At 40.4% G+C, this 12,262-nt stretch overlaps 1 protein-coding gene across 1 annotated transcript in view; it reads left to right on the forward strand.

Annotated features, from left to right (window-relative positions):
- Positions 1–12,262, forward strand: part of dnah5 (dynein, axonemal, heavy chain 5) — a gene marked incomplete at its 5' end in the record, with an annotated part of 67,302 nt that overhangs the window by 21,219 nt on the left and 33,821 nt on the right. Inside the window, 19 exons of the mRNA XM_079469030.1 lie at positions 78–302; positions 710–882; positions 1,028–1,206; positions 1,414–1,601; positions 1,758–1,952; positions 2,097–2,231; positions 2,544–2,651; positions 2,771–2,924; positions 4,390–4,536; positions 4,931–5,172; positions 5,529–5,705; positions 7,601–7,805; positions 8,470–8,612; positions 8,948–9,082; positions 9,507–9,629; positions 9,967–10,180; positions 10,871–11,094; positions 11,501–11,699; positions 11,803–11,975. Of these exons, the coding sequence (XP_079325156.1) occupies positions 78–302; positions 710–882; positions 1,028–1,206; positions 1,414–1,601; positions 1,758–1,952; positions 2,097–2,231; positions 2,544–2,651; positions 2,771–2,924; positions 4,390–4,536; positions 4,931–5,172; positions 5,529–5,705; positions 7,601–7,805; positions 8,470–8,612; positions 8,948–9,082; positions 9,507–9,629; positions 9,967–10,180; positions 10,871–11,094; positions 11,501–11,699; positions 11,803–11,975 (3,339 nt within the window). The remainder of the gene's footprint in view (positions 1–77; positions 303–709; positions 883–1,027; positions 1,207–1,413; positions 1,602–1,757; positions 1,953–2,096; positions 2,232–2,543; positions 2,652–2,770; positions 2,925–4,389; positions 4,537–4,930; positions 5,173–5,528; positions 5,706–7,600; positions 7,806–8,469; positions 8,613–8,947; positions 9,083–9,506; positions 9,630–9,966; positions 10,181–10,870; positions 11,095–11,500; positions 11,700–11,802; positions 11,976–12,262) is intronic.

Consider the following 12,262-nt stretch of genomic DNA (forward strand, 5'->3'; position numbering starts at 1 on the left):
ATTCAACGCAGTGACCGTTTCAGAATGTTTTCGTAAGTTAAAGATATTGACAGGACAGTTGGCTTTCTTTGGTTTAGGTTGGTTTACTAGGAGTTCAGATGATCTGGACCAGGGATTCTGAAGACGCTTTGACCAGTGCCAGATATGACCGCAAGATCATGGCTAAGACCAATCAGTTTTTCCTTGAGCTCCTCAACACTTTGATAGACATGACCACACAGGACCTCGGGTCTGTTGAACGGACAAAGTATGAAACGCTGATCACCATTCATGTGCATCAGAGGGACATCTTTGATGATTTGGTAAGTTGGTCAGTCAGTAAAAGTGGCTAGTCTCAGTTCTGTTGTAGCAAAAGGGTCGTGGTGTCGCCCTGACATGAACATGAATATAAGATGCTTTTATCAAATGCTCATTTGAAACTCATTATGTCCCATATCTAGCTCATTTGAGTTTAGTAAAGAAAACAGACAACAGCCAAGGCAACTTAGCATAAAAACACCCAAATGACCGCCAGCTCCTGGGTTTAATATGCTTTTGTTTCCAAACGCTTCGTACGCTGATTTTCAGCAAGGTCGTATGTCTCAATATATCATGTGTGAATGCCAAATGTGATATTTGTCAACAAGAATGTCACAGCATTCGCAGACAGCTCCAGAAGATAGGCCACCCGCCGAGACTAATCCCTGTCGAATCTCTTCTTGACCCACAGTGTCGTTTGCACATTAAAAGCCCCACAGACTTCGAGTGGTTGAAGCAGTGCCGCTTTTACTTCAATGAGGACTCGGATAAGATGATGATCAACATCACGGATGTGGGCTTTATCTATCAAAATGAGTTCCTGGGCTGTACTGACAGGCTGGTCATCACTCCTCTCACTGACAGGTGCTGGTTCTGATTTACAAACTTATTTTCCCACTGTGGGTCATTTATGTCATTTTTGGTCTTGATCTTCATACTCCCTTCAAATTCTAACTAAAATAGTTTCTGCATTATTCAAAAAAGATATGTCGTTCGATATCTTTTCCAGATGCTACATTACTTTAGCTCAGGCTCTGGGTATGAGCATGGGCGGAGCTCCCGCCGGGCCCGCGGGCACAGGAAAGACAGAGACCACTAAAGACATGGGCCGCTGCCTTGGCAAATACGTGGTGGTATTTAACTGCTCTGACCAGATGGACTTCAGAGGCCTGGGCAGAATATTTAAAGGTGTCGCAAATCTGTGATCAACGTCTTATAAATCTGTAGACAATGCTATTAGTTCATATTGCTGTTACCAGCATCAGCACCAGGTTTCCAGTTTGTTCATGTGACGTTTAACATTAATGTCCAGATGATATAGTGTGTCAAAATAAACATATTAACAAATGGCTTGGTTGTCTGAAGTTTTGGGATTTGTTTTTATTGAATGACTAGGTCTTGCCCAGTCTGGCTCCTGGGGTTGTTTCGATGAGTTTAACCGGATTGACCTGCCCGTCCTCTCGGTCGCTGCCCAACAAATCGCAACAGTGCTCACCTGCAAGAAGGAACGAAGAAAGACCTTCATTTTCACTGATGGAGACAACGTGGGAATGAATCCGGAGTTTGGCATCTTCCTCACCATGGTGAGCTGGTCTATAATGGTTACTTAATAAATCTCAAACGCACGAAAAAACTGATACTAGACCAAATTACATAAAAGTTACTCAAATACATTAACCTTAATCTACGTTGTGTTATTTTTCCCTGATGTATTCCCTTTTTTTTCCTCGTTCATACAGAACCCAGGATACGCGGGGAGGCAGGAGCTTCCAGAGAATCTGAAAATCAACTTCCGCTCAGTGGCAATGATGGTTCCTGACAGACAGATCATTATCAGAGTGAAACTGGCAAGCTGTGGCTTCATTGACAACATCGAACTAGCCCGAAAATTCTTCACGCTGTACAAACTGTGCGAGGAGCAGCTCTCTAAACAGGTGAGTAGCATTAATACTAATTCCCTTGTGATTCACGGTTTCTACGGTGTACAATCATTTTACTGCTGGACGTTACAATTTGTTTAGAAAAACTATAAATAAGACCCTTTGCTACGTCACATTTGGTTTTCTATTGTCTGTCAGGTTCACTACGACTTTGGTCTCCGTAATATCCTGTCTGTCCTGCGCACACTTGGCGCTGCAAAACGGGCCAATCCGAATGACACGGAGTCCACCATCGTCATGAGGGTCCTGCGGGACATGAACCTGTCCAAACTGGTGAGACTACTAAAGCACATAGAGATCATTTTCTATATATTCGACCCGCATGATACGCCTATATTACTATTGATTTTGGGGTGTATGGATATACTGCTGCTGTCCTTCTGAAACCTTGTATTTCGATATTTCGGGATTATAAATCAGCTTTTATGTTTGTCACCGTGTTTTGCAAATATCTCACCAATATAAAGTATTACAAAGTTCTTGCCAACTTTGACAACACAGTGTGCCATCATTGACAAAGTTCAGGGTTTATTCCATTTCCTGAATATATTTTTTTAAAGATTCGATGTATCTCCGTCTTTTAAGATTGATGAGGATGAACCCTTGTTCCTGAGCTTGATTGAGGATCTTTTCCCTGGAATTCAGCTGGATAAAGCCGGATACCCTGATCTGGAAGCAGCCATAGACAAACAGGTTAAAAAGACCATTTTAATTTTTTTAATTGTTAACATTGTTAACTCTTCCCATATTTGCTACCAGTTTAAAGTCAATATGTCATTTTTTGTGTATAATGTCTGTCGGGCATTGACCAGGTAACTGAGGCTGGTCTGATCAACCACCCACCCTGGAAGTTAAAGATCATTCAGCTCTATGAGACTCAGAGAGTTCGTCATGGTATGATGGCACTGGGACCCAGCGGAGCAGGAAAAACAACATGCATTCATACCCTAATGAAAGCAATGACCGGTAAGAATCGAACATTCGACCCCACAACAAAGACACAGTTCACATACATTTTATAGACCCCTTTGGAAAACGTTATCAACGCTGGTCCAGAAGAACTTATTGTTTCAGTTTTTAACACTGCACAAACGTTTAAACAGAATACAACCAACATTTATAACCAAATTAAAATGTTAAAGACATTTCTGTAAGATTTAACTACATATGTACGTTTTAAAAATAAGTGCTTCTGAACCAGTGTTTAAATCTTGCAAAGTGGTCTATTTCCAGTACCTCAGAGACCAACCCGGAACAAGGGCCGTGCTGGTTCACTCGACCGAAAGCCTATGCATTTTTCCCATACACTTTTGGAAGATCGCAAAAAATAAGCTATTTTATTAACAACGGTTTATGATGTTTACATGTTTTGATTATTGAGGCAATCTTTACAAATAAACACCGCATTTGTTACTGTTGAAGCCGACATACAATCGGCAGAAGTAAAAATCTAACACGATGCTATAAACAGACTACACATAAGGTCGCTCGATACATACGTCACCACCGCCAAGCCTCCGACAATCTTTCAAACTTTCAAACAAAATGTGTTCCCTGGTGAGTAATTACTCTGTGAATTAATCTGCACCTACGTTTTAAGAGATTTGTGCCCATCTTGCATTATTTGTTGAGCAACTTGTTAGCAACCGCTGTTGTAAGACACAATAAGGCTTTAAAAAATCACAAGCGGGTATATTAAATGTTTTATCTCACAGATTAAAACGTGAATATTTAGAGGTTTCGTTTACCACAGACCTTATTTCGGCCAATTTACCAGAACCCATTCAAAAAACCCATAGACTTTGGAGCGATGGAACCGGAAGTCCTAAAATCCTTCGAGTTTTGCATACAAAAAATACTTGATTGTGATTGGTCAGTCGCAGAATTGAACGGTGCGGTATTTTAATATGACGACTGTAGTCAAAATCAACGTTTAATATATCTTTATTTATTTATTGAGTCAAAGAAGTGAGCTATGTAATGGGCCGGTTCATTTAAAGTGATCACACACCCAATGCGGATGTCTAAAACAACTCTCTTATTAATGTTGTAGAATCGATCCGTTTTCTGTATTAAAGCGCTGTTTTCCGTTATTCCCAAACAGATAAATGCATGTTGCAGCTAATGTGTACATTAAAGATAACTTCAGTCAAATAACATTGAATTTAATGTTACATTTTTTCGAGTGGTGCATTGTGTCGCTTCAGGACTCAGAACATCGTAATGAGTTGTAGCGGAGCCGGTATGTGAACACTGATAGAAAACAATTTGTTCATTTTTACAAACCATGGTGCTACGCTGCTTGGCTCTGTGCTGCCGTATCTGACTTCACATTAACGTAGAATTTCTGGGACTTTGAGTTTTCTGGGACAATAATCTCGACCCTATGTCTTACTTACAGTAATGCGTGTGAATATTCTTTTTTGTTTAGACTGTGGTCAGCCTCACAGAGAGATGCGGATGAACCCGAAAGCCATCACCGCACCCCAAATGTTCGGCCGGCTCGACGTGGCAACCAATGACTGGACTGATGGAATCTTCTCTACTTTGTGGAGGAAAACCCTCAGAGCCAAGAAAGGTATAAATCACAGTCTGGGGCAAAACAGTATAGAAACAACATTTGTGACTGGTATAAGATGTGATTTTCTTTTACATATATCCCTATAAATTAAGGCTCATTGAAATGATAAAACGCGAAAATATTAGAATATTTCATCAGAGCCCCTATTAGAACTGTTTGGTCAGTCAGTTTCTGGTGGAAGCTAATGGATGTTGAAGTGGTTGAAAACCCTCTTGAACTGTAAAATGATGAAATCTATAACACATCAAATATAATGGCTCATTTGAATGGTACAAACACACATGAACCCATTGACAAGACTTTCTAAAACCAATGAACAAGTGCAGACATCAAATAGGGACCATTCTATATCGGCTCCATTTCTTATATGTAATACATGTGTTGTGTATAGGGGAACACATATGGATCGTACTCGATGGCCCGGTTGATGCCATATGGATTGAAAATCTCAACTCAGTCCTAGACGATAATCGCACGCTGACATTGGCCAATGGTGACCGTATACCCATGGCACCGACGTGCAAGATCGTGTTCGAGCCTCACAACATCGATAACGCCTCCCCGGCCACAGTGTCCCGTAACGGGATGGTGTTTATGAGCTCCTCTGTCCTGAACTGGAGTCCTATTTTGGAGGTGGGTGGTGAGAAACATGTACTGAATGATCGCTATGTTGATCTTTACAATTGTAGATTATTATTTCTCTCTGTTCATTTGTATCCAGCTGTAGTTGCAGTGCTTCTGTTATTCCCATTGCTCCACTCCATATTAATGAAGTGTAGAATTCCCAGGGCATTTCTCTCTCTCTTTACAATAGACTTCAAAGTGCTCCACTGATAAAGAGGAAATGAGGGAGACGACGAAACGGAGAAAGTTTAGTTATTAAATTATCTGAGAACAAAAGGACACCTCATTTCATTTTAGATAACCAGTGTGTGTGTATTTCTATCTCTCAACCCGGTTGGGTCCTTACGAATGTGTGTGTGTTTTAGGGTTGGCTGAAGAATCGTTCCCCTCAGGAAGGGCTGGTCCTGAGGGATCTATTCTCGTCCTCCTTTCTTGAGCTTTTCCGCTTCAGCGTTCAGTCTCTGCAGTATAAAATGGAGATGCTGGAGGCCTTCGTCATCATGCAATGCATAAACATGCTGCAAGGACTCATTCAGCCCAAGGTTGTGCCATCTCGATGTTTATTTTCTGTTTCTGTTGATTGCTACATTAACTTGATGCATCTGAAAAAAAACTGAGTATATTTACACACCCCATTCGATCCTACATGATCTTTATTTTATTTGAAGCAGTAGCGGGCCCTCTAGACCCTCTATGAGGACCTAAACTATCAAAAAAACTTTAAAATCCTATTTTCAATAAAAGCCGGGACATTTTTCCTATTAGATATGTATATTTGACTTCCTGGATCGATGAGGACGATTTCCAAGTCTCACACGAGTAATTCAAAACCGCATGCTGCAAGAAGTCGAACGTGTGCTAACTTCTAGTAGCATACCGCTTGCTGACAGTACAGTAAATCTATGGGGCTGATTAATTTTGAGTGACCATAAAACTGACCAATCATTTCACTTTTCTAAATGAGCGCACTTTGGTTTTTGCTAACCTAACTAACTTTCCGCCATCTGGGAGGTTGTTCACCAACAGTCTCGTAAAGCAGAAGCAGCACATGAAGGTGGTTTGCAGACCGCCAAAGAACTGCAAAAGAAGAAGAAATGAACTTTGAAACTTTTTGTAAATAGCTTATTTGACAATCCTTAAAGTGAGCATGTCATATACAATTACTTTGTGCTATGAGACAGCTGTTTAGACTCAACATAGGTGCTAATTACTTTGTATACACCACTATTTAAAGGAACAGTTCACCCAAAAATGAAAATTTTCTTTGTTCTGTTAAACACACATTAAGATACTTTGAATAATGTAGGAAACCAATCCGTTCTGGGGCACTATTGAATACCATAGCAGTTTCGTTTGAATGAATTTATATAGCGCTTTGTGTATTGCTGTACACCTAAAGTGCTTTACAATCATATGAAGGGGGGTCTCTGCTCAAACAAGCATCCACAGTACAACGGCGCCATTGCGCTCACCACACACCAGCTATAGGTGGAGAGGAGACGGATGGGACTTCTTTGGTTTCCTACAATGGAAGTCAATAGTGCCCAGAACGGTTCGGTTACAACCATTTTCCCAAATATTTTCTTTTGTGTTCAGTGAAACAATAAAAATGTTGTAAATGATGACAGAATTTTCATTTTTGGGTGAACTATCCCTAACATAAAATAATGATGTAAATTTGTTTAAACCAAGAATTCGCCAATGGGGTAAGAAACAAAAATCTCATAAAACAAGACTAGATATTTCTCTTACTAAGCATGTTATGTAAAAGTCAAGAATATGATTATTGTGAATTGACGGCAGGAAATGTCAAACATTCATTGTCATTCTTAAATCATATAGCTGTCAGATATAAACACTATACGGCTCTATTGTCCCCACATTATCTTTCTATGAGAACTTTGGTCCATTTAAACACAAGCTGAATGTGGATCGCACACACTGGCTCTGTATAAAAGGGCCTTAACCTTCAAAATCACTTTAGTCTAGCTGTAATTCATTTATTCACGGTGGTTACAAAGCAATAATAACAGTGCCACCTGCTAGCGAATAGCGATAATGTGATTTGAGCATTTCTGCGATGGACAGTAACACAGAAAGTGTCGGAACATTATTATGAATAGGAATTCGTCCTATATTAACACCTCGGGCTAAACACTTATGTCTAATAGAGTTTCCAGAGAACGTTTGTGTTTTTGTTTGCATCATTGACGCTTCATTTTCAACTTTTTCTCTGAACTTTTCAAATCTTTTTTTGCTGTTTAATACTTCTATACAGAAATGACCTGCATTATAAAAAGTAAGCGGGAGCAGTAATACGTTAAAAGCATATAATTCTGACAGCAGTGAAAAAGTTTTTCGACTACATTATGTCTCTTTGAACCAAAAACTGAAATATGGAAGCTTTGATGGTGTCTTTGATGATGTAACTCCTCAGGAGCAGGGGGGGGAGCTGTCCCGTGAGCACATGGAGCGCCTGTACGTCTTCGCTCTGATTTGGAGTGTTGGAGCCCTCTTGGAACTTGACGATCGAATCAAGTTGGAGAACTGGCTCCGTCGCCATGACGACATTCACCTTGACCTTCCAGACATCCCAACCCATAGCGAGGACACTATGTTCGACTTTTACATCACTAATGATGGTACCAAACTCGCACTTCTTATATATAAGCACTCAAACCACTTTTTGTCAGTGTTTCTGTTTACACATAACAGGGCTTTTACATATGAATTGATATTTTTGCTCTCCTTACTTTAACATCGAAATATCCAACGCCGAAAGTCCCAAAAGTATCGGATGCATCTCCAGCAAATAAACCCTGCCTTATTTTCTGAACATAAAGTGCATGTATAAGTCATACACATACAAAATAAAATGGTTACATTACATTGGCTTTTCGATTGAAGAGTGTCGGGACGTTTTTTGGTGGCCCACAGAATGAGTAATACCAAACTGAATACTTAAAAAGATCTTTGGTTTACCGTCTCAAGGTCATGGGATTTTTACACATGCTCAAAATCATCTTGTTTTTAAAAATCGCATCTCATTTGCAAGCTTTGTCGCACTTTGCAACCGAAACGGATGCTTTTAATTGGCGGCATTCATGTCTAAATAAGAAACAGTTTTCGAGGTTTACATATTCAGGCCGGATATTCCACCTGTCTGTCACAGCTGGAGATAATAACCCTGTTTTATTATAGAACATACTGTAGCTGTGCCTGGGTATGGAATTTTAATGAAGTTTTTTTCATTTTGCTTTATTCAGATTTCTGAAAGTGGAAGTTGAGCTATTGTGTTTTTTTCAGGTCATTGGGTTCACTGGAATAGCAGAGTGGAGGAGTACATCTACCCACCTGACTTCACGCCGGAATACAGCTCCATACTGGTGCCCAATGTGGACAACGTTCGCACAGACTTCCTCATCCAGACTATTGCCAAGCAGGGCAAGGTGGGAGTCTGATGGGTCTTGCTGAGAATATTTAGATGTACTGTCAGATATTAAACTAGTGCTTGTAATGAGAGATGCATACGATTATTTAAGCTGCAATGTGTAACTTGTTTGGGTTCAAAATTGAACAAGAATCAGTTATCAAGCTAGTACATACATTTCATCATTTTATACTCTGTAGATTGAGTAGGTCTGTTCTCTAGTGTGGCATTGACATGTATCATTGCATTCTCTGAGCGAGGCTTGTTTGTCACTAAGCACTATGAAGCACAGATTCTCTCTCTCTCTCTCTCTCTCTCTCTCTCTCTCTCTCATATCTTCTTCATGTGTTTCAGGCTGTGCTTTTAATAGGAGAACAGGGAACTGCCAAAACTGTCATCATAAAAGGCTACATGTCAAAATATGACCCAGAATCCCACACTGCCAAGAGCCTGAATTTCTCCTCAGCCACCACACCCCTCATGTTTCAGGTATCAGCTCCATTTCACTCAAAACATGGCAAATGATATGTATATGTCTGTCTGTCTGTCTGTCTATATCTGTCTGTCTGTCTGTCTGTCTGTCTATATCTGTGTCTGTCTGTCTATGTCTGTCTATATCTGTCTGTCTATATCTGTCTCTCTGTCTGACTGTCTGTCTGTGTCTGACTGTCTGTCTGTCTATATCCATTACAATGCATTGAAATCCTTTTATGATGTATTATGTCTATATACGGGTTTTCTAAAGTGTTACTGAATGAAAGCGGTGTGTCTTGTGTTATTTAGTCCGGCTAATGTTTCCATCACCATCTCTGCTTCATTATCGATCCAAATCCCATCTGTGTTTTTTATGAATGTGCCGCTGTTGGATGTTTGAGAGTAATCAGCATGTCTGTGATCTTCTCGCTGTCCCCAGCGTTCCGTGGAGAGTTACGTGGATAAGCGAATGGGAAGCACTTACGGCCCTCCGGCAGGGAAGAAAATGTCAATTTTTATCGATGACATCAACATGCCTGTGATCAATGAGTGGGGTGACCAGGTAACAAATCTCAAGCATTAATGTTTCTGCATAATAACCTTCATTAATGTGATAGTTCTGTGACTTTACGCAGAAAGATTATTTTAAAAAGTCATTTTAAAGAATCTTGTTAACCGTCACCCATTCACTTACAATTGGCTATGCTGTTTGGTGACCAACTTTCTTCAAAATATCTTTTGTGTTCTGCTTTGGAAAGAAAGTCATACAGGTTTAATATGACAGGAGAGTAAGTCAATGATGACAGAGTTTTCATTTTTAGATGAACGATCCCTTTAAACCTCCATTGCCTCCCAGTCTCAAAAAAAAACTTCTCTGTATCTGTTATCTCTGCTATAAGGTCACCAATGAGATCGTTCGACAGCTGATGGAGCAGAATGGCTTCTATAACTTGGAGAAACCAGGAGAGTTCACCGGCATTGTGGATATCCAGTTTTTGGCAGCTATGATACATCCAGGAGGGGGACGGAACGACATCCCTCAAAGACTAAAGAGACAGTTTTCCATTTTTAACTGCACTCTTCCATCCAATGCCTCCATAGACAAAATATTCGGTCAGTATTTCCATCTACCATATACACAGTCAAATTCCATTGCTGTAAAACATCGCTTCAGAGATGTATTACTAAGGTCTATTTGAGACACAATTTCTCGTTCCATGTTCACTTCTTCACAGTTGCCCTAAAATGCATGAAATGGGCCTGTTTCAAGTGCTCTTCTTCATACAAGAGCTCACTGAGACGAGATCTCACATGAGCATCATGTGAATAGCAACCATATTGAAAGAAAAGTGATCTTTTTTTAATACTTTTGAAAGAATCCTCTTAACGTTGTCTCATTTATGCATTGTAATCTTAATTGACAGCAAACTATATGGATTATGCTTCTTTATATGGCTCGAAGAAAGCTTGATTTATTTCATTCGGTCAAGGTTGTCAGGAGCATTGCTTAAGCAGAACCGATCCTGTAATTGCATATTGATTTTGACTATGAGCCGTTGCTAGCGTTCCTCCTTGCCTGGATGTTTTTATTGGCACATTGATATGACATTTCACGTTCACACACAGGTTAACCTACACACTTCAAATTTTATGTCATATGGCCAGTTGCTACTTCTCTTATTCAGCTCACTCTTTTATTCTACATGAAAACCACATTTGGTCATTCTGTCCTTAACCTACTGTCAGCAGTAGCTCAATTCGCTTCCCCATGTATCTCTTTCTGTTCATCTTTCTCACCCGCAGGCGTGATCGGCACGGGACATTACTGTTCCCGTCGTGGGTTTTCGGAGGACGTGCGTAATATGGTGGTCAGGCTGGTTCCGTTGACCCGAAGACTGTGGCAGATGACGAAGGTTAAAATGTTGCCCACTCCAGCCAACTTCCACTACATATTTAACCTGCGGGACCTGTCGCGCATTTGGCAGGGGATGCTCACAGTGACCGCAGAAGTCGTCAACTTGTCCGATGTGAGTTTAACCACGATTCTGTTGTTTCTTAGACACACATTCAATTCGTTTCTGCTAAATGAATTAGCAGACACACTGGAGAGCTATTGATCGGTTGCCAATGCTTGTTGTCATATTTACCTGTTTGTTAATATGCAGAGCTCTCATTTGCTTATCCGAGTACACCATTATATTTGTTACAACATAGTTCACCTTGTTTCGCTGTAGATTCAGTTACGCTACACCACCAAACAGCAGTATGTCTTCAATTCTGTTGATATGGTGTATGGCTGTAAGGTCATTGGTTCGATTTCAAGAGAACACACTTTTTAACACTGATAATATGTACAGTGTAGCTTGAAGAAAGCATAAAAGCATCTGACAAATGTGTAAGTGTAAATGTTAAAAAGATGTATGAACTGCACAGGTCTTACTGAGGTTGTGGAAGCATGAATGCAAGCGTGTGATCGCTGACCGGTACACCGCCCCAGAAGACGTGGCCTGGTTTGACTGCACTCTGGCCCAGCTGGTAGAGGACGAGCTCGGGGTAAAAGAGCGTACGATAGTGGATGTTGGGGTAGACGCGTACTTTGTGGACTTTCTCAGAGATGCACCTGAAGCCACAGGTAACGATCAAACGCAAATCCAAAGATGTATTGTTAAAGTAACAATTTGGATACAAAATCTAGATTGAAGTGGCTTTTAATGTGGTGTTTTATACCTGAACAGGGGAGGAACCAGAGGAAACCGATTTTGACATGCCAAAAGTGTACGAGCCCATTAAATCTCTCGACAGTCTGATGGAGAGGCTGAACCTGTTTTTGAATCAGTACAACGAGAGCATCAGAGGTGCAGGAATGGATATGGTCTTCTTTAGGGATGCCATGATTCACCTGGTTAAGGTACAGACGTTCTGGTTAGGGACAGTTCAGCAAAAATGAAAAATTCTGTCATCATTTACTCACCCTCGAGTTGTTTCAAACCTGTATACATTTCTTTGTATACAGATAACGATATTTAAAAGAATGCTGGTAACCAAACCGTTCTTGGACCCCATTGGCTACCATAGTAGGAAAAATGACAAGGGTAGTCAAAGGTGCCCCGGAACTGTTTGCTTTCACACATTCTTCAAAATATCTTCTCTTGTGTTCAACAGAAAGAAATTTGAATAAAGCAATTCTCCCCACTA

Source organism: Barbatula barbatula (genome assembly GCF_947034865.1).
Source record: "Barbatula barbatula genome assembly, chromosome: 12".
NCBI classification, from domain to species: Eukaryota; Metazoa; Chordata; class Actinopteri; order Cypriniformes; family Nemacheilidae; genus Barbatula; species Barbatula barbatula.